This window comes from Artemia sp. Qi Xiang Cuo, chromosome 4 (genome assembly GCF_049724085.1).
Source record: "Artemia sp. Qi Xiang Cuo chromosome 4, ASM4972408v1, whole genome shotgun sequence".
Taxonomy (NCBI): Eukaryota; Metazoa; Arthropoda; class Branchiopoda; order Anostraca; family Artemiidae; genus Artemia; species Artemia sp. Qi Xiang Cuo.
Window position 1 is genome coordinate 80,608,633 of NC_142797.1, and position 23,094 is coordinate 80,631,726.

Here is a 23,094-nt window from a genome sequence, read left to right on the forward strand (position 1 = left end):
ACAGTCCTGCTCGTGTTATTACAGTTGGTGCAAGTTTTCGATCTCAAAATCTAAAGTTTTGATATAAATCTAGTAACATCTCTTGTCTGTTTAACCTATAAGATAATAACCAACATAGTTTAACATGCAATAGATGTTATTTCATTGTATTTTAATTTGTTGTTTTTTAGTCGTACAAATTGATGCAAGCCTTTGTACTGATGATGCTTGTCTACCGGGACAACTTTGTACAGTTATAGCCAATGAAATCGGATTCCAATGTACCTGTCCTTTCCCAGAAGCATTGATCGAAGGAACTTGCAAAATGGGTAATAGCTCTTTAATATTATCATTAATAAAATATATATACTACAGCTAGGATTGATAACTTGAAAGAAATTATTAGTAGTTATCTATCATTTGTTTCAACATTAATTAAGTATTTGCCTTGTTTGAACTTGGAATTGTGCAAATTATTAGTACAAATACGCAAATTGGAAAAATCAAAAGATTAAAACTATTTAAGGACGTTATTTTAACTATGTGTACGGTACACATAGTTAAAATAATGTCCTTAAATAGTTTTAATCTTTTGATTTTTCCAATTTGCGTATTTGTAATAATAATTTGCAACCTATAATAATTTGTACCCAGGGTTGCCACCCTGACCTGAAAGAATTTACTAAATAGGAGAGGAAAAATTTACTAGATCGCATATGTTTTTACTAAATGCTCAAAAAATATTTTTGCGCGTGCGGCTACGCCACACGCGCACCATCAAGCATCGATTTTTACGATAAGGGGATAATAAATACCATTTTCACAATCTTTTTTCCTTTTTGCTTCTTTTTTCCTCTTTTCTTTCGTTTTCATAGTATGATTGAAAATTCCTGAAACCTATAAATTCAAAAATCCTTTTTTTTGAATTATTTAGATGTAATGCAGGATATGCTTCATGCTTCAGATGCGGTGTATACAACATGTCAGACAATAGTCTGGAATATAAGATTCCGAAAATTCTGCTGGGGAAGCCCGGCTTAAAATTCACTGATAGTTTTCAAGTCTTAAAATTTAGGTATATCGAAAAAGTAAAAAACAATCAACGAAGACAAACAGCTACCATTCATCACGGAGCAATTCAGGCGATGAAGTGCTAAGAATCTGATGTGTGTTTGAAAGTGACGGCTTTTGAATTTTGTCCCCTAGTTTCCGTTTTTAAGTTTTAAATCTAAACCCTTCAATTTTACATTTTTAGGAAGAAATTTGCCAGTTTTAAAACACTAATTAGGCTGTTCTTTAAATTCGGGATAAGCTGCTTTCAAAGATGTCTGGCAGATTTTAAAGCAATTAATTTATGATTTTTTTTAACTGATTTTTTCTGGACTCCTTCTTGTTTGCATTTAAGGGAATCAAAAATCGATACAATCTGTATCACTACAAACTAGAAATGATGTAATCGGCTATTAGCTTAGTTGTTAAACCATTCAAATTTAAAAGTGCACCTCAAATTGGATTAGCGCTACCAAGAAAAAGAAAATTTATATAACATACAATAATTAGTTTAAAAAATACCATTTTGTCACTAGTCTTCAGGTCAGGTAAATCATAAAAATTTAAAAGTAAAAAGAAAAACATGTAGTCATAATTAAAAAAGTCGCACTTAAAAGGCTTTAATAGTCCTCGTCCTCATCAGAATTTAAAGCATCGACTAGTGTCGAATTTTGACTGAAGGGATCCACCTGTTTCCATTTCTTGGTAGCCTGAGTCAAATCGCTTGGGATCACCGAGTCATGGACTCCACTAGACGACCTGAGGACAAGTTGCTTCGTTTTCATTAGGGACAAAACACTCGAGATATTTAGCTTATTCCGGTTTTTATGGCCGACAAAATCGAGAACTGTCTCTCTGCTCCAGCACGTGAATGGGGCAAGCTGCAGAGAGTCAGAAAGAACTTTGGCAAGTATTGAAACAGTTCATTTCCAGCAGCGTCTTTAAAAAGGGAAAAAGCTTTCCAAAATTTGCGTGGATTTTTGAGGTCTAACTGTGAAATGTGACCGATAATCGTTTTCCTCCGTGACGGGAGTTCTTCCCATTCAGAGTGTTATACCTCTCTCATTTTCATTGTCTCTCCCTCTGTCTTGCATGTCTTGAAAGGTACCTTTTCAAATCGTACCATCAGAGGCACAACGGATAATATTTGTCTCTCGGGAGAGATTGCTTCATGAGGATCAAAAGCTCTCAAATTAGACAGTGTTTCATCCCGATAGCTAATTCGCTTACGTATCTGGTCTGCTAGTTCTATGTAATACATTTTCACTGTCTTTCAAAAAGCATCGAGTTCCTTTTGTTCGAGAGGCAACACAGTGAAATGCGCTTCTACATTTGCACCAAAGGTAAGCATATCATCAGGTAAATAGTTCTCAGGGACTAGGGCGGTTCTGAAAACGTCCTGAAGGTTGATTGCTACCGTTTTGACAAACTCTCTAAGCACTATCTCGTAGAGCTCACGGGCATTGACTAAAAGAAGATGAATGCGTGTTCCTTCGCTTTGGAATTCCACATTGAATTTGTTTATTTTTTCCAGCATATAATTCAGGAAGTACCAGTATGCCTTAAACACTGGGTTCAACATTGCTCCATAGATAGCCTTTGCTTTGTCGACAAAGGATCTCTCACTGACAGCCCCATCTAAGGCATGCCTCGAAAAAAAAAAGTAGCAACGCTCTCCATTGTTCAAGCACAAGCGCTACAGCAGAGTGAAGAGAGAGCCAGCGTACACCACATATGGAGAGCAGTCGGTGTTTCGGAACATCAGGAAATTCCTTATATTCTGCTAGTTCACCCATTCTCTTTGGGCTATTCATGACAAATACAATTAAATCCCGCAAAAAACTCTCCACTTCATTGGGGATTTGTTTCACTGCCGTGGAAGCACATAGTGCAATGCTGTGGCAAGTACAACCAAGTATAAAATGTCCAGGTACCTCTTGCGCTAAAAGGGTGGCCAGACCTTTGCCTTTGGCCATGTTTACAGAAGCATTGTCAAGTCCTATGCCAATTGGTACATTAATGGCGACCAAATAATCATTGATCAGTTTCCTCTGGCCCTCCCCACTTGCATCATCCACCTCCAGCAACCCCAGAAATTCTTCCTTTACTTCCTTGTTTTCATTTACATACTTTGCTATCAGAGAAAAAAAAATTCATTATTCAGTTCCTTTGATATAAGTTTTGTTTCATATGAAGAAGTTACATTGGAGATGCTGGTAGTTGCTTTGGTTCTCTTGATCTTGATACAAGACGCAATTTTCGAGTCACTGAAAGTAGACTTTACTAGCTTTTCTACGGAGTTCATTTTCAAAATAGGAAGGTTTTCGACAGCGAATTAGGTGGCTAAACGTAGTTTTGCATTTGTAACTTTGTTTGCGTGCAGTTGTTTTGCAGAATTTGCAGAAGTGAAGAGATCTAGATGAACTTCTTCTTTGGTAGCGTTCACACTTTTCACGTGACTTCGGAATGTAGCATGTTTCTTAAGAACAGACACACTCCCTTTCAGGCGTTTTTTGCAATATTTGCAGTACGCCGACTTCGAATCAAGAGGGCTCCGGGTAATAAATGTTTTCAGTTCTCTATCTTGTAACCATTCGTCCCTAAACTTCTGTTGGTACAGCAGTTTTCTTAGGCGTTTTACTGACCTTTTATCCACATTCTCAATACCTGCAAAATTTTCATCTTCCGAACTAAGATGAGAAATAAGATCAACTCGTTTTTCATTCCTGGAGTTTGCAATATTGCTTGATACCTGAACTCTACCTGTGTCGGATCTATGAGCTTCATACATAATGCTTTCAGTGTCTAATTCGCGATCTGATCTCTGGGCTTCTCTTTCATTTTTATGACTATCAGATATGTTGAATTCGTCAGATTTTTCATTTTCATTTACTCTCCTTGTCTTTCTTGCATTAGCAAACAGTGAACTACTGTACGGTTTAATTTCACGCGGTTTGATCTTCATGATCTACAATAAAAAAAAGAAGTTTTGTATTTTTTGCCAGAAGAAAGATCACAGATGCGTGTTTGTTTGTTTTTTTTCCCAGGGGTGATCGTATCGACACAGTGGTTCTAAAACATCGAGAAAGGGCTCATTCGAACGGAAATTGAAAGTTCTATTGCCCTTTTTAAGTGATCAAAAAATTAGAGGGCAGCTAGGCCCCCTACCACGCCCCTTTTTCCCAAAATTGTCAGATAAAGTTCTTGAGTTAAGCATTTTGTTCATCATAGTTGAAAGGCCCAATAAACATGCCTTCGTGTATAACATGGCCCTCCCCTCAGCCCCAGGGTTAAGGTCTCTAGGTTGTAAATTTGACCATTGTTTGCGCATATTATTTGTTATTGAAATGTATGCATACATTTTCAGGTGGGGGGGGACAAATTTTCTGCTGGGAGGTTTTCCACGGCGAAATTTTCCATGGGGATGGAAGTTTCCAGGGAGTGAACTTTTCAGAGGAAATTCTGCACTGGGGAAATTTGCCAGAATTCTTATACAAAGTTTTTTTTTTATGTCTTACTTTCTCTTTGCCCTCTCAATTTTACGTGTGGAGTGGTTAAGAGTAATTGTCCAGGGTAAATTTTCACCGAGATCGAATTGCCAAGAGAATATTTCCATGGGAGCGGGTTTCTCCGTGAAGGTGGAGCCATATGTCCTGGCATTATTTAAAAACGATCAGAAATTAAATAAAAAAACAAGTTTTTTCAACTAAAAGTAAGTAGCCTAGCAACATCAAAATTTAAAAAACAGAAATTATTACGTATATAAAGGGGGTCACCCCCTCCTTAACACCCCGCTCTTTGCGCTAAAGTTTGAATTTTGTCTCAATTCTTTAAGAATGACTCCTGAAACACAAGGGCCGTTTAATTAGAACAATAAGACGCTTTTTTAAAAGTACAAAAAAACTTGAGCGTAAAGAGCAAGGTTTCGATTTAACGGCCCCATTGTTTGCGCATATTATTTGTTATTTAAATGTATGCATATATTTTCCGGTGGGGGGGACAAATTTTCTGCTGGGGGGTTTTCCACGGGGAAATTTTCCATGGGGAGGGAAGTTTCCAGGAAGTGAACTTTTCAGGGGAAATTATGCACTGGGGCAATTTGCCAGAATTCTTATATAAAGTTTTTTTATGTCTTACTTTCTCTTTGCCCTCTCAATTTTACGTGCGGAGTGGTTAAGAGTAATTGTCCGGGGTAAATTTTCACCAGGATCGAATTGCCTAGAGAATATTTCCATGGGGAGCAGGTTTCTCCGTGGAGGTGGGGCCAGATTTCCAGGCATTATTTAAAAACGATCTGAAATTAAATAAAAAAAACAAGTTTTTTCAACTGAAAGTACGCAGAAACATTAAAACTTAAAAACAGAAATTATTAAGCATATAAAGGGGGTTACCCCCTCCTTAACACCTCGCTCTTTACGCTAAAGTTTGAATTTTGTCTCAATTCTTTAAGAATGACTCCTGAAACACAAGGGTCCATTAATTAGAACAATAAGACGCTTTTTTAAAAGAACTAAAAAACTTGAGCATAAAGAGCAAGGTTTTGATGAAGGGGCAATCCCCCTTTATATACGTAATAATTTATGTTCGCTTTAAGTTTGATGTTGCTCTTTACTTTCAGCTGAGCAAACCTGTTTTTATTTATTTAATCACTGATACAGGTAAAGCCCAATACTCACATGAGTCTGCAATTTGTCTGAAATAGGACACCTTCCCTGTCGCAGAATCTGAGTAATCAAATGCAGACTCAGTGGTGGATCCAGAGCGGGGGGGGCAAGGGTGCACCCCCCTAGCGTAGTCTAAAGTAGTGTAATTTACTCAATTAACTCAAGTTTGCGTTGATTAAACTTGATCATAACGCAAGTTTATCGGATCAACCTATTTTGCCCCCCCTCCCAAAAAAAATCCTGGATCCGCCCCTGTGCAGACTGAAACCATATGTCATCTCATTCAGAAGAGAAGAAGCACTCAAGTTCACGGCATTCACCTAACACAGTGGTCAGCAGCCATTTTAGTTAAGAGACTCAAATATAAACAGTGGGACGATTATTTGATACCTGTCAGCAATATATGTTTATTAATGCATCAAACCTATATCATAGCTTTAGACCTTGACTCAATTGCGTGTGCCCCACCCTCAATTGCCCCTACCCACAAATATTACTATTTACGTTAGTTGTACCCTAGGATGAAAGGATGATAAACTTTCTATCTACAAGCAAAATGAATCATTTTATGCAATTCTGAAAAAAAATAACTTTCACTGCTTTCAAAGTTTGGTAACTACAATTTTTTGGCATATTGTGGGGTGATAACTATTTCTTAACACGTATATATATATATATATATATATATATATATATATATATATATATATATATATATATATATATATATATATATATATATATATATATATATATATATATATATATATATATATATATATATATATATATATATATATATATATATATATATATATATATATATATATATATATATATATATATATATATATATATATATATATATATATATATATATATAATTTTACATTTCTACTTACTTTTAATTTCTCTCAGCATGCTCCTTTTTCTTCAATAAAAATTTTCAGACTGAGGAGATTCACCTAATCAACTTGGGTGGTTTTTGTTTTGGGTAGCTTTTGTTTTGATTCCAATATATTCCAAATCATTACAAATCCAAGTGTCATTATAGCTTCATTTTTAGTTGGTAAGATTTGATACACAGAAAGATGACTTTGTCGACCTTTAGACAACGGAAGTGAAGTGTCTGTTTATGAAAATAGGTGACTGCTTGTCTATCTCTTTAAGAGACACACACGCAAAATTGTAAATTCTAATACAGACAAGCAAAAATTGTAAACTGTTATATATTTACGATAATTTTTTTCCTGAATTCATGGAAAAAAAAAATTGTTTACTATAAATCATGGCTTTTTACTAGTTTTTACGAGATTTCGAGAAATTTACTAGATCCTCTAAATTTACTAGATTTTTTCTTTTTTACTAGATTTAGTAAAACCCTACCGACAGTGGCAACCCTGTGTGTACCCTATCATCGCTTACAGTCTTGCACCAAAAGTTTGTTCTTATTTTTCAACAAGGAAATTTTCAATTCATTTGTGCAAGTTTCAAATTTCTTTTTTTTATATAAATGTTATATTTATAGCCACTTCTAAAATTATGAGAATAGCAGAAAACAAAAATGATATCTTAATTCAGCTTTGTGTGAATCAACAGTATTCTATGCTGTGGAATCCAAAACAAAATCCACAGTAGGTAAAATAAAAATTTTAAGTTTTAATCTTGCTCCCTAGTTACAGTTGAAAAAACTTTTTTTTATTTAATTTCTGATCGTTTTTTAAATAATGTCAGAAAATCTAGCGCCAGCTCCATTGAGAAACCGCATCCCCACGGAAATATCCTCTGGACAAATCAATACCGGTGAAAATTTACCCCAGACCATTACTCTTAACCACTCCGCGCGTAAAATTGATATGGAAAAGAGAAAGCAGGACATATGAAAAGAATTTTGTATAAAAATTCGGGCAAATTCCCACAGTATATAATATCCCCTGACAAGTTCACTCCCTGGAAACTTCCTTCTCCATGCAAAATTCCCCCGTGGACAAACTCCAAGCAAAAAATGTCCCCACCCCCCCCCACCATAAAATGTATGCATATATCCTAATAGCAAACACTATGCGCAAACAATTGGAAAATTTAGAACTTAAAGACCTTTTAAAACTTGAAACCGCTAAAATAAGGTTCTCTTATATGCTGAATCTGATGGTGTGATTTTCATTAAGATCATTTGACTTTTAGATGGTGTTTCCCATTTTATGGAAAATCAGGAAAACCTTCTCATGGTCTTAACCTTTGATGGGTAAAATTAAACTTAACGAAATTTATATATTTGGAATCAGCATAAAAAGGCAATTCTTTTGATTTATCTATTGGTACCAAAATTATGTTTTTCTGAGCTTCGGTTATTATTGAGCTGGGTCGCTCCTTACTTAGAGTTCATTACCGCGATCTGTTAGAAAAGGATGTTAAAATTGTAACATTACAAATTTCTCTTACAAGAAGATTGTGCCCAAAATGTAATAAAAAGATAAGGCATAAGTGTGCATGCCGGACCTCTATTTTATTTATGAATTAAGAAGGATAATTTACATTTGTTTCTTTTTTAGATCCGTCTCTATCCAGATTTGTTGAGCAGAAAATTTCCGTTCAAATGAATAATCAATGGATCTCCGACTATAAAGAACTCACATCTGCAGCATACATTACCCTAATTACTGCCATTAATTTAGCTGTAAGTATTTGGTTTAAATACTTACATAATTTAATGCTTATAAAATAATTTAATGCTTATAAAAAGAAAAAAAGCCATCCAAAATTGAACGAAGCCAATTTTTGTTTAATGGTCTTTTCTTCCCCCCTCTATCTCTCGCTCTCTCTTTCTGTCTCTCTCTCTCTCTCTCTCTCTCTCTCTCTCTCTCTCTCTCTCTCTCTCTCTCTCTCTCTCTCTCTCTCTATCTCTCTCTCTCTCTCTCTCTCTCTCTCTCTCTCTCTCTCCCTCTCTCTCTCTCTCTCTCTCTCTCTCTCTCTCTCTCTCTCTCTCTCTCTCTCTCTCTCTCTCTCTCTCTCTCTCTCTCTCTCTCTGTCTCTCTCTATCTCTCTATTCCTCTCTTTTTCTCTCTTTTTTTTCCAGAAAAAATCGTAACAGGCGGCATTACTCTTCTCCATTAGAGGTTTAAAGTCTTTGTAGACGCCAGATAAAAGTTTTTCACTAATATTTTCTCACAAATACCAAAATAAGATAAAATATAAAAGAGAAAATTCCCTATAAAGATAAAAAATGAAAGAGAATAACTAACTTTATATTAGTTTTGATGTCTAAATTTTATGATTTTATTTACTTAATTAGATCAAATCTTAACATTCGGTTTTTTTTTTCTTAAGAGTGATAAACTGTAAAATACAAGGAATATCTATTGCTGTACATGTCAAGCTTAAATTGCACAGGAATAAAATGTTGGTGAGTTCTTATAGAAACTTTGTGTTTATAAGTGTTTATTTTATTTCCAGATACGAAGTTTTGGTATAGAACAATTCTCAATATCTGTTATGAAATTGAATTCCCGTGTGCAATTGGAGCTGAGAATTTTAAGTGATATATCAATATCAGCTGCAGATAATCTCCAAGTTGCATTAACAGTTCTTGGTGGTCAAGAGGTTTTAGTCTTGCCAGGATTACAATTTCTTCAATTTGACTTGAACACCCTAAACTTCGAATTAGTTACGCCACCTTGCGATACATCCAAGTGTCAGTCTGGAGGAGATGAATTTGCTGTCTGTTCGGACTCAGTTTTAAAATGTGCTTGTAGCAAGGGGTAAGTTACCTTCTTCTTGTAATTTATTTTAAAAAATCTTTTTCGACGAAACGAGTTTTTTCGACAAAGTAAAGTGAAGAGCTCCATTAAGCCAAGAATGGGCAGAAATAAGGTCACATAATCTTCCAAGTGTGAAACTACCACAAATCACTATCAATAAATAAATGGCACTCAAAACGAATAGAAATTACAATGAATAGCCAAGTCAAATTCAAAACGAGCAGAAACTAACGTAATTAGGACTGATAACCCCCATGCCTTTTCAAGACCAGAACATAGTGAGGAGATGAATTTACTATCTGTTCGGATTCGGTTTTAAAATTTGCTTGTAGCAAGGGGTAAGTTACCTTCTTCTTGTAAATAATTAAAAAAAAACTTTATCCACAAAACAGGTTTTTCAAAGAAAAGTAAAGAGCTCCGTTAAGCCAAGAATGAGCCAGAACATAATTTGTGCTTTACTGAAAACAAGATACGGTTTAAAAGTTTCCACTTTTCTTATTTTGATAATAAAAAAAAAAATAAAAACTTTAAACATTAAATATCAGGATATGTCAATTAAACTGACAATTCACGGTAATGTTTTTTTTTAGTCCGGGCGTGGACGTGGGAGCCGTGGCGTAAGAGGGGAGTTAGTTGCCCTCCAATCATTTTTGACTCTTCAATTTCCAACTAACCCCTTCAAAGAGCAACTAACCCCTTCAATTTCCAATCGAATGAGCATTTTTTCAAAATTTCTATGACAACAATTGACCATTTCAAATTTTCTTTCAGATCTATCTCGGGAAAATACGAGGTATAGAGGGAAGATATTCATCCTCCAATCACTCTGATTCTTATAAAGGGCACTAGAAATTCTGATTACCAGTCCAATGAACCTCCTCCGAAGTTAACACGATCACCCTTTCTATATAAACCTTATATGCCCCCAGGGCATAACTTACAACCCTTGCCCCTTGGGCGGTGGGGGGGGGGGGGTTCATACTCAAAGATATGTTTTCCGAACCATTCAACTACATAGAACAAATTGTCTCTCGAAGTTTTGAATGGATATGTTTGGAGAAATCGTGGGCATAGGAGGGGGGTTAGTTGCCCTCCAAACTACTCTTTTCAATTTCCAGCCGAATGAGCCCTTTCCGATGTTTCTACGACAACAAATGGCCATCTTAAAAGTTCTACCAAATGCATTTCAGGAAAAAAGAGGTATGGGGGGTATCCACCCTCCAATCACTCTAAATCTTAAAAAGGCCGCTAGAGCATCTGATTACCAATTCAACGAGTCCCCTCCAAAGTTTATACGATCACCCTTTCAATATATGTTTGGGGAAAGTGTCTGGGAAAATGGTGGGCGTGGGAGGGGGGGTAATTGTCCTCCAATTACTTTCGACTATTTCCAATCAAATGAGCTCTTTTCGAAGTATCGAAGACAAGAAATGGCCACCTCAACATTTCTATCAATTGCATTTCAGGAAAATAAGAGGTGTGAGGGGGGGGGGAATCTACCCTCAGATCATTCTGAATCTTAAAAAGGGCAGTAGAACTTCTGATTAACAATCCAATGGTCCCCCTTTGATGTTTATACGATCACCCTTTCTGTTTAAACCTCATATGTCCCGAGTGCATAACTTACAACCCTTGCCCTGAGGGATGTTTGGGGGGGGGGGTGCTTGTCATCCTAAACGTAAAGATTTTTGGACCTTCCAACGATGTTGAACAAAATGGTTATCTCCCAATTTTGACAGAATGCGTTTTGGGAAATGGTGGGCGTGGGAGGGTTGTTAGTTGCCCTCCAATCACTTTTGACTATTAAAAAGGGCACTAGTCCTTTCGATTTCCAATCTAATAAGCCCTTTTTGAATTTTCTACGACAACTCCTTTGATATGAAGTGCCCAAGTCTAAAACAAAAAAAAATAAATAATGCATTGTGACCACAACGCTCTTTACTTAGCCAGCGCTATTGCGCTGGCTATGATATAGATCTTCTTATAAACTTATTCCAACCTAAGAAATATATTTTTCAGTTTGACTAACTAATAAACATAGCCTAAATTGAGCAAGCTTGTGCTTAACCGCCAGTTTTTATGTTTCATTAAAACATTTTCCTGTCAAGTCAGCCAGTTTAGTTTTTAAGGCAGGAATGTTAAATTAGAGATTCAATCTTAAAAAAAAAGTCTGGAAAATTATTAAATCTTAAAATTAAAGCCATCAGAGTAAGCTAAATATTATTTCGAAATTTGTTAACAATTTTCATTTAACAGTGATTTTATTTTTTATTCAAGATTTGCTGCTAAAGAGGGAGTTTGTTTGGACATTGACGAATGTGAAGAGCCAAATGCCTGTGGAACAGCACCTGCCTCATGCATCAATAAGTCTGGGTATTTTGAATGTAATTGTCCTCTAGGTTTTCTACCATACATTGGAGGATGCGTTGGTAAGACTATTAGTTTTTCTCTAAAAAAAAATGATTGAACAAGGGGTGTTCTCAGATTGAAAAAAAAAATCAAAAGATTAATCTTTGGCAATTAGTTATTTTGGGTAGCAAAATAGTTTCTCTAGATTACAGTGATGTCTTAACCCACAGTTTCATACATTATGTCAAAAACCTAATCTTCTAAGAACAAAATAACTACTAACAATTGACTTACTCTGATTATTATGTTTTTTTTATTTCATCAACATTTTTTGTTTATTAACTTGAATTAAAATTAATGTTTTTTTTTAATTGGCGTCTGTTCTCGTTATAAAAAAAAAAACAAGTTTTTTTAGCTGAAAGTAAGGAGCAACATTAAAACCTTAAACAAACAGAAATTATTCCGTATATGAAAGGGGCTGTCCCCTCCTCAACGCCTCGCTCTTTATACTAATGTTTTTTATTGTTTTAAAAAATAAAGTTGTGAGACTGAGTCAAACTTAAAGAGTGAGGCGTTCAAGAGGGGACATCCCCTTTCATATACGGAACAATTTCTGCTCGTTTTAAGTTTTAACGTTGCTCCTTACTTTCAGTTGAAAAAAATTTGTTTTTTTTAGTTAATTTCTGAACATTTTTGAATTATTGCAGCTTTGATTTTGGGTCACCGTACATGAATAACTAAAACGAAATTCGCATATTAATTTTCCTTTTTTTGGCTAATTGGCTTTCTCGAAATTTTGTTCTGACGCTAACTTACGAATTAACTTACGTACCGAATTTCTATATTCGTATATTTTTATTACGTATATTAGGGAGTTCGCTCCCTATTCAATACCTCGTTCTTTACGCTAAAATACGAATTTTATTCGAATCACAAACCCCTGAATAACAAAGACCGGTTAATTAGAATTTTTGAGAGATCAAAAGATTGGAGGACAATAAGCCCCTCTTCAACGCCCCTTTTTCCCCAAAGTCGTCCGATAAAAATTTTGAGATAGCATAGTTGTTCAGCATAGTTGAAATACCCATCCCTAGGGGGGTACGAAAGTGCTAAAAAACACGTTAGCATAAAGAGCATGGTATTGACTAGGGGACGAAACCCCCCATGTATGTAATGATTGCTCTTCGTCTCAAGTTTTAATGTAACGCCTTACTTTCAGTTGAAAAAAAACTTATTTAATTTTTGATCGTTTTTAAATAATACTGGGAAATCTGGCGCCCCTTCATAGAAATGCCCTTCCCCAAAGGAAATATCCTCCCCGGTAACCCCTATTCTGACCCGACCTCCCACTAGAAAAAATTCCTCCTAAAAACGCCTGTATACTTCCCAATAACCAATACTATATGTAAACAATGGGCAAAGTTTATAACTTGCAGCCCTTTCCCCGGGAACTGTGGGGGACTAAGTCAACCTCAGAGACATATTATTTAGCTTGTCGACAATTCTGAACGAAATGGCTATCTCAAAATTTTGATTGGGTGACTTTGGGAAAAAATAGCGTGGGAGGGAGCAAAGTTGCCCTCCAATTTTTTGGTCATTTAAAAATAGCACTAGAAATTTTAATTTCCGTTCAAATGACCCCTTTCGCAATATTCTAGGACCACTGGATCGATCCGATCACCCCTGGAAAAAAACAACAACAAATAAACACGCATCCGTGATCTTTCTTCTGGCAAAAATTACAAAATTCCATATTTTTGTAGATAGGAGCTTGAAACCTCTATACTAGGGTTCTCTGATACGCTGAATCTGATGGTATGATTTTCATTAAATATTCTATGATTTTTAGAGGTTTTCCCCCCTTTTTTCGAAAATAAGCCAAATTTTCTCAGGCACGTAACTTTTGATGGGTATAACTAGACTTGATGAAACTTATATATTTCATATCAGCATAAAAATCTGATTCTTCTGATGTAGCTATTGGTATCAAAATTGTGTTTTTTAGAGTTTCGATTACTATTGAGCCGGGTCGCTCCTTGCTTAAAGTTTGTTACCATAAGAACTCTTTGATTAATAGACATAAGATTGTTACCCAGTTCTCCTATTTGTTTTTTTTTTCAAATTTGAAAAATTTAACTTTTTTCTGAACTTAAATAAACAGAGTGGGGTGTGGAAGTGGGTTTACTGGACTTGGAGAGATTGTGAAGTGGGGAATAATAGAAAGACCTTAAAACATAGGGCATATCCAGTCCGTTTTGGGCTTACTAGGTTTAAAAAAAATTATTAGAAACAGTCATCCAAAAATTGCGATTCTTAAAAAAAAATCCTTGACATTTTTATACGAACAGATCTTAAAACGAACAGAAATTATTCCGTATATGAAAGGGGTTGTCCCCTCCTCAGTACCTCGGTCTTTACGCTAAACTTTTTTATTGTTTTATAAAATAGATTTGCAGAAATCGTAAACAAACCTTCGGGTTTTAATAGATAGCTGCTGCAAATTTTTTTGCATTTTTTATGTTAAATAAATTAATTTAATCTGACCTGGCTGCTATTATCAGCTTGATGGTTTGATTTTATTTTTTCACTTTAAATTGAACTTTCCAAGAATAAAGATTGGAAAAATAACAATTGATGCTCCCAAACATTAATTGTGCTGTTCAACTGATTTTTTATTGCAGAAAAGTAAAAAAAATAGCACAAGAGTATAATGTTGGTTTAAAGTAAAAATTATGTGATACGATAAACAAGTCTTTATTTGGCCTTTCAATAGCGAAGGTAAAGGCTATATTTCTTTTCCTTGTCGTTTGAATCTTATTACTTCCTCTGCAATCCAGTTTTTTTTTAGATTTAAAAGCCGCAGTCATGGACCCTTGTTCCAAAGATGAAAATGCTGCCCAGTGTCTTCTTGTTGGTGCCACCTGTAGCAAGGACTTGTCTTTGGAATTTTTTAGCTGTAGATGCCAGTTTCCAACGGTTCCTTCACCGAAGGGATGTGTCTCGATTCTAAAGCAAGAACAACTCTCAACAAAAGTGTACCAGCTTGAAATAACTGGTGTTGAGTGGTCGGATTCCCTTTCGACTATCAACTCTATAGAATCTCTAATACTAATTGAAAAAATTACAGCTTGGGTAATTATATTTTTGTATTTTAATCTTTATCTTCGAGCAATCTCCATCAATATAAATTTGGACATCAGTAAATATATCAAAAGAATTTGATTTTATTTTGATTATTAAAAAAAATCCTAAAAAGCAAACTTTTAAAGAATCGTAAAGAGCTAAATTACACCTGAGATGAGCAGAAATTATGTGGAACTAAAAACGAGCCGAATCTACCAAAATAGAAGTCACTCTCTTTGCTTTCTAAATACAAGACCGCAGTTTTCACTTTACAGAAAACAATCATTGTTTCAAGCTATGTGTTTTTTTTTCTCCTAAGATTGAGATTTGGACCGAACTTTTAAATAATTTGATATTCATTCCTGAACGTTTTAATAATTTAGGAGTTATTAAAGGAATAAAATAAAAGACCTTTGAAATATGATTTGTTTTATTTAAAGTTCAAATTGCTTTCTATTTTTTTGGAGATATAGGGGACGTTATATCTTCTCCTCTTTATTTTAGATTTTACTCGTTTTGTGTTTGACGTCATTATTTCATGTCATTAGCTAAAAAAAACAAGTTTTTTTTAACTGAAAGTAAGGAGCGACATTAAAACTTAAAACGAACAGAAATTATTCCGTATATGAAAGGGGCTGTTCCCACCTCAACGCCTCGCTCTTTACGCTAAAATTTGACTTTGTCTCACAACTTTATTTTTTAAAACAATAAAAAACTTTAGCGTAAAGAGAGAGGCGTTGAGGAGGGGACAGCCCCTTTCATATACGGAATAATTTCTGTTCGTTTTAAGTTTTAATGTCACTCCTTACTTTCAGTTAAAAAAACATTTTTTTTTAGTTAATTGCTGATCGTTTTTGAATTAATGTAGCTTTGAATTTGGCTCACCGTACATGAATAATTAAAACGAAATTCGCATATTAATTTTCCTTTTTTTGGCTAATTGGCTCTCTCGAAATTTTTTTCAGACGTAACTTACGAATTAACTTTCATAACGAATTTCTATATTCGTATGTTTTTGTTACATATATTAGGGAGTTCACTCCCTAGTCAATACCTCGCTCTTTACGCTAAAGATCGAATTTTGCACGAATCACAAACCCCTTAATCATAAAGGCCGATTAATCAGAATAGATAGCTCTTTTGAAACTACTAAAAAAAACTTTAGCGAAAAGGGCGAGGCATCGACTAGGGGGCAAACACCCTCATATACGTAATATTTTCTGTTTGTTTTAAATTTTAATGTTGCTCCTTACTTTCAGTTGAAAAAACTAGTTTTTTATTTAATTTCTGATTGTTTTTTAAATAATGCTGGGAAATCCGGTGCCCCCTTCATAGAAATGTCCTTTCCCCCAAGGTAAAATCCTCCATGGAAAGATTCTCTCCCTCGTAACCCCCTACTCCGACACCCCACTTCCCCATAAGAAAAATCCCTCCTGAAACGTCTTTATACTCCCCATTAACCAATACTATAGGTAAACAATGGGCAAAGTTCATAACTTCAAGCCCTTCCCCCGGGAACTGTGGGGGATTAAGTCATCCTCAAAGACATATTTATTAGATTTTCAACTATGCTAAACAAAATGGCTATCTCAAAGTTTTATTGGGTGACTTTGGGAAAAAATGAGCGTGGGAGGGGGTTAAGTTGCCCTCCAATTTTTTGGTCACTTAAAAAGGCCACTAGAACTTTTAATTTCCGTTCAAATGAGCCCTCTTACGATATTTTAGGACTTCTGGATCGATATGATCACCCCTGAGGAAATAAAAAAAAAAAATAAATAAATAACCACGCATTCGTGATCTTCTTTCTGACAAAAAATACAAAATTCCACATTTTTGCAGATAGGAGCTTGAAACTTCTGCATTAGGGTTTTCTGATACGCTGAATCTGATGGTGTGATTTTCATTAAAATTCTATGTCTTTTTTGGGGTGTTTCCCCCTTTTTTGAAAATAAGGCAAATTTTCTCAGGCGCGTAATTTTTGATGGGTAAAACTAAACTTAATGAAATTTATATATTTCATATCAGCATAAAAATTTAATTCTTCTGATATAGCTACTGTATATTTGAAATCAGCATAAAAATATGATTCTATTGATGTATCTATGTGTATCAAAATTCTGGTTTTTAGAGTTTCGGTTACTATTGAGCCAGGTCGCTCCTTACTTACAATTCGTTACCACGAACTGTTTGATTTCAGTTTTTGGGGTTTGTTTTTCTTATTGACTGATATTTATGGTAAATCTTAAATTCAAAAACTATTTGACTCTGACTGAGATCTTATTACAACCTTAGTTATAGACAAGTATTATTTAACCCTTTCCTTTCATACTCCCTGAAAGTTCCAAATTAATTCCCTTAACCTTTCTTGTGATATAGCTTTTGTACCCTTTTGACAACTTTGGATGCATATAGTGCCTTTTGATTAAGTTTAATTTGCCATTCAACATGCCCAGACAATTTACATTTAATGTCATTAGCCATTCCTGAGATATAAAACAGTTCGTGGTAATAAACTGTAAGTAAGAAGTGACCCGGTACAATAGCAACCGAAACTCTAATAAAGGGAATTTTGATATCCATAGATACATCAATAGAATCATATTTTTATGCTGATTTCAAATATACAGTAGCTATATCAGAAGAATCAAATTTTAATGCTGATTCCAAATATATAAGTTTCAATAAGTTTAGTTCTACCCATCATCAAATTTCTCCGATTTTTTGAAAAGGCAGGAAGTACACCCTAAAAGTGTTACATAAGCATATTCAGCTTATCACAGAATCCTACTGTAGAGGTTATAAGCTCCCATCTGCAAAAGCCTGGAATTTTGTGTTTTCTGCCAAAAGAAAGATTGCAGATGCGCGTGCATTTGTGTTTCAATTTTTCCCCGGGGTGGTCGTAATGAGAACGACCTAGATTTAAATAAACGCTCAAATTTATTAGTAGTATTAGCTGCAGTAGTATTTGTAGCAGCAGTTGTAAAAGTAGTAGACAATAACAATATTAAGAGAATTAGTTGCCTTAATATTAGCAGCAGCAGTAGTAGTAGTAGTATTAGTAGTTGTAGTATTAGTAGTAGTAGCAGAACTAGTAGTAGTAGTAGTAGTAGTCGTTGTAAAAGTAGTAGCAAAAGTAATAGCAGTAGTATTAGTAGTCGGTATAATAGTACTAATTGAATAAAAAAAAGAGTTTTTTTTAACTGAAATTAAGGAGCAACATTAAAACTTAAAACGAACAGAAATTATTCTGTATATGAAAGGGGCTGTCCCCTCCTCAACGCCTCGCTCTTTACGCTAAAGTTTTTATTATCTTAAAAAATAGCGCTGTGAGAAAGAGTCTAACTTTAGCGCAAAGAGCGAGGTGTTGATGAGGGGACAGCCCCTTTCATGTACGGAATAAGTTCTATTCGTTTAAGTTTTGATGTTGCTCCTTATCTTCAGCTAAAAAAACTTGTTTTTTATTTAATTTTTGATTGTTTTTTAAATAATGCCGGGAAATCTGGCGCCCGCTTCATAGAAATGTCCCTTCCCCCAAGGAAATATCCACCATGGAAAGATCCTTTGTAAAATAAAGTGGCGAGACAGAGTTAAACTTTAGCGTAAAGACCGAGGCATTGAGGAGTGGACAGCCTCTTTCATATATGGAATAATTTCTCTTCATTTTAAGTTTTAAAGTCGCTCCTTACTTTTAGTTAAAAAAACTTATTTATTTGATTTAATTTCCGAATGTTTTTGAATTAATGTAGGTTTTTATTTTGGCTCACCGCACATGAATAACTAAAAACAACTTGCATATTAATTTTACTTTTTTTTGGTTAAATAGTTTTCTTGAAAGTTGTTAAATTTTGTTTACGAACGTTTTTATTAGTAATATATATATACGGAACTTACGAATTAACTTACGCAACGAACTTCTATATTCAGATATTTTTAATACGTATATTAGGGGGTTCGCCCCCTAGTCAATGCCTGGCTCTTTATGCTAAAGTTCTAATTTTGTTCCAAATCTTTAAAAATGATCCCTTAATCACAAAGGTCGTTAATTAGAATAAATAGCTCTTATGAAAGTACTAAAAAACCTTTGGCTTAAATAGCGATCTATTGAAAAGGGGGCAAACCCAATCATATACTTAATAATTTCTGTTCATTTAAAGTTTTGATGGTGCTCCTTACTTTCAGTTGAAAAACTTTTTTTTAATGTAATTTCTGATCATTTTTTAAATAATGCTGGGAAATCCGGCACCCCCTTCATAGCAATGCCCCTTCCCCCCATGAAAACTTCCTTCTTGGAAAGATCCTCCTACATAAACCCTGACCCCCCCCCACTACCAGAAAAAATCCCCCATGAAAGCGCCTATACTTCCTAATAACCAATACTATGTGTAAACATTGGGCAAAGTTAATATCTTTCACCCCTCCCCCAGGGGTTTTGGGGAATTAAGTCATCCTAGAGACATATTTATTATATTTTCGACCATGTAGAACAAAACGGCTATCTCAAAATGTAGAACCATGCGGAACAAAATGGTTTTTATAGAAGGCGTTGTCGTAGAAGCTTCAAAGAAAGCTCATTCGATTGGAAATTCAAAGGGCTAGTGCCCTTTTTAATAGTTGAAATTGATAGGAGGGCAACTAGCCCCCCCCCCCCACACCCATCATTCCCCCAAACACATCCAATAAAAATTTTGAGATAGCCATTTTGTTCAGCGTAGTTGATTTCCAGATAGAAAATATGTTTTTGAGGAGGGCTCTCCCCCACAAACCTATGGGTTAGGGCTTTGATTTATGTCCTGAGGGTATATAAGACCGATGTTGGCACAATGTACTATGTATTATTATTTTCCTTTAGAGCTGGTCACTTCATATGGATGTGGTCGTCGTAAAAACTTCAAAAGGTGCTCATTCGATCGAAAATCTTGATTTCTAGTGCCCTTTTTCACAGTCGAAAGTGATTGGAGGGCAACTAGCCCCCTCCCCACGCCCATCATTCTCCAGAACACATCCAGTCAAAATTTTGAGATAGCCATTTTGTTCCACATATTTTATTTCCAGATAGACAATATGTTTTTGAGGAGGACACTCCCCCACAACCCTCAGGGCAAGGGTTTTAAGTTATGCCCGGGAGCATATAAGGTTTGTATAGAAGGCGTTGTCTTAGAAACTTCAAAAAAAGCTCATTCGATTTGAAATTCAAAGAGCTATTGCCGTTTTTAATAGTCGAAAGTGATTGGAGGGCAACTATCCTCCCCCCCCCCACGCCCATCATTTACCCAAACACATTCAATCAAAATTTTGAGATAGCCATTTTGTTCAGCCTAGTTGATTACCAGATAGAAAATATGTTTTTGAGGAGGATACTCCCCCACAGCCCTCAGGCCAGGGGTTTTAAGTTATGTCCTGGGGTCATATAAGGTTATTAAAGAAGGCGTTGTCGTAGAAACTTCAAAAAAAGCTCATTCAATTGGAAATTCAAAGGAATAGTGCCCATTTTAATAGTCGAAAGTGATTATGTCCTAAGGGCATATAAGAACGATGTTGGCACAATGTACTATGTATTATTTTTTTTCCTTTAGAGCTGGGCACTTCATATGGAAGTGGTCGTCGTAAAAACTTCAAAGGGGGCTCATTCGATTAGAAATCTAGAGTTCTAGTGCCCTTTTTAACAGTCAACAGTGATTGGAGGGCAACTAGCCCCCCCCCCCACGCCCATCATTCCCCAGAACACATCCAGTCAAAATTTTTAGATAGACATTTTTTTCAGCGTAGTTGATTTCCAGATAGAAAATTTGTTCTTAAAACATATTTAAAACACTAATAAACCCTCAAATTGGCTAACCCGGCCGAATGGGAGTTAAGTAAGTAATTGTCTAGAGAAAAGCTATTTCAGTGGCAGATCCAAGGGGGAGGGCAGGGGGCGTGCACCCCCCTAGCGTAGTCTAGAGTAATGTAGTTTACAGTAGAACCTTATCAGGAGGTCGTGACGGGGCACCATATATGGGCATAGAATACTGACGGGGCCCCTGGCATCTAAAATTCTGCTGGCATCTAAAATTTAGTCTAACGCTGTACGAACATAATTTATTCAAGGATTATCGATCGAGTCTATTGAGGTCAAGGTCAATTGATTTGTTGTTGTTCGTATAGGTGTATTGTCTCCGGGGCGAAGTTTGCACACGCGCATTGACGGGGGAAGAGATGTATTGATCTGGGACTCGAGGGGGAAATGAATTTCCGAGAACTTAATTTACATAACCGACTAGGACAAGTGGATTTCTGAGAAATTGATTGCGTAATCGACTAGGACAAGTGAGTTTTCAAGAAATTGATTACATAATCGGTGGGGGAATGTATTGATTCGATAACGGGAAACAGGATCACGTGTCTCCTTCTGGGCCAATCAGGGGATCGGAAATATTAGCGGGAAAGAATTGCAGAGAATATAAGGAAAGGATTTTTGCTATAGTTTTTATTAGTGTGTGAATAGAATTCCAAGGAGTGACAACAGCTTGACTTTACTCATTTGGATATAATTGTGCTGATGATAACTAGAATGTTTACTCCATTAGAAGTTGATAGTGGACTTGGTCGAAATAATACAAGAGCCCTAAACATTGCGGTGGAAATCACGAGAGGATCACGGCTTTGTCTGGTATGGGATGAAGTATGTGCAAGATATGTGATATGCTTGACCAAATTTAAAATGGAGGATCAGTTATGTTTCGCTGCAAAAGTTGATATAGCGCATGTGAATAGAATTCAATGTGCTTTAAGTGCATTGGTGAAACATATCGAAGACAATAAACTGTATCGCTAATTTTACATGTCTACTATTATTGTTGTAATTATCCAATAAAATTGTTTCAAAATCGAAAATGTTCCCTTTCTTTTTGTTAAAATGCTAGGCTAACGATTCATGGTCAGTCTAGAGTCTAGGTGTATTGTCTCCGGGACAAAGTTTGCACATGCGCATTAACGGGGGATAGATGTATTGATCTAGGACAAGATGGGGGAAGTGGATTTCCGAGAAATTGATTTAAATAATCGAGGGGAATTATGGATCTACGAAAGGGGAATTAGAAATGACATCACTTGCTTTTTATGAATTATACGGGATTCTAAAGAGATAGAAATTCTATTTTTAAATACGGCTTCTCTGATCTTTAAGTCAGAGAGATAAATTGATATTCTATCGAAACCATAATAGTGTAGCTAGGAACATCTTAGAGATGAAGAGATTAACGCGTGAAAGGGTTTCCTAGGAATTTCAAATGTGACAGCGCGGGGATGCCATAACAAAAGGAACACGCAGAAATTACTTTTAGGGGATTATTTGGGCGAAACCGTTTTGAGACATTTTAGAAGATGATTTAAGCGAAACCGTTTGAGACATTTTAGAAGATGATTTTAGAATATGATTTGATGGTGAAACTCTGTGGTCGTTATAATACACAAGTTCCATTTGAACAATGTTGTGAGGTCCCCATACCCCAGCCCCAAAGGGCCCCCGGACCCCAAAAGAGTCTCCTCCCCTCCCTCCCCCTTCCTCCCCTCCCTCCCCTCCCCTCATCCTCCTCCTCTTATCCGCCTCCTCTCTTCCCATCCCCCTCCCCTCTCCTCTCCCCTCCCATCCCCCTCGACCCATTTTTTAAAATACTTTTTTGATTTTTTTAACATGGCATTTTTTTCAACTTTTTTTTACGTATCTTAAAATGATATGAAATATGCTTACGGCTCTACCAATCGAACTCTGTGCTTGTTCATAGACATGACGTGACTTTCCCACTGGTACTCTATGGCGGTTATCGACACTATCTAGTTTATTGCATTTATTAAATCAATAATTTTTACGCAGTGAAAGGATAAACACACAATGCATATCTATTAAAAAGTAAAGATGAATTTTTCGACGAAAGTATGTGCAAATGATAAAATCATCGTCGCATTGAATGCTGACATGGAAAAATACCTGAACTATGAAGCAAGCAAAAGTGGTTGCGTTTTTGTAAATGTATGCGAGCGTTGTCATGACTGCAAGGAGTTAGATTTTTTAGGAGTACACAAAAATTTCAATCTTGTAAACGGTGGATATGCGAGAGTAACATTACCAGAGAAATTAGTGCTCAAAGAGAATGCAAAATTAAAATAATTGTCGATGATCGGGGACAACTCCT

General features: G+C 35.6%; 1 protein-coding gene across 1 annotated transcript in view; it reads left to right on the forward strand.

Annotated features, from left to right (window-relative positions):
• The window catches only part of LOC148953483 (uncharacterized), a 208,442-nt gene that overhangs the window by 172,677 nt on the left and 12,671 nt on the right, over positions 1-23,094 (forward strand). Inside the window, exons 25-29 of the mRNA XM_089087977.1 lie at positions 171-308; positions 8,246-8,370; positions 9,147-9,451; positions 11,729-11,880; positions 14,649-14,932. Of these exons, the coding sequence (XP_088944103.1) occupies positions 171-308; positions 8,246-8,370; positions 9,147-9,451; positions 11,729-11,880; positions 14,649-14,932 (1,004 nt within the window). The remainder of the gene's footprint in view (positions 1-170; positions 309-8,245; positions 8,371-9,146; positions 9,452-11,728; positions 11,881-14,648; positions 14,933-23,094) is intronic.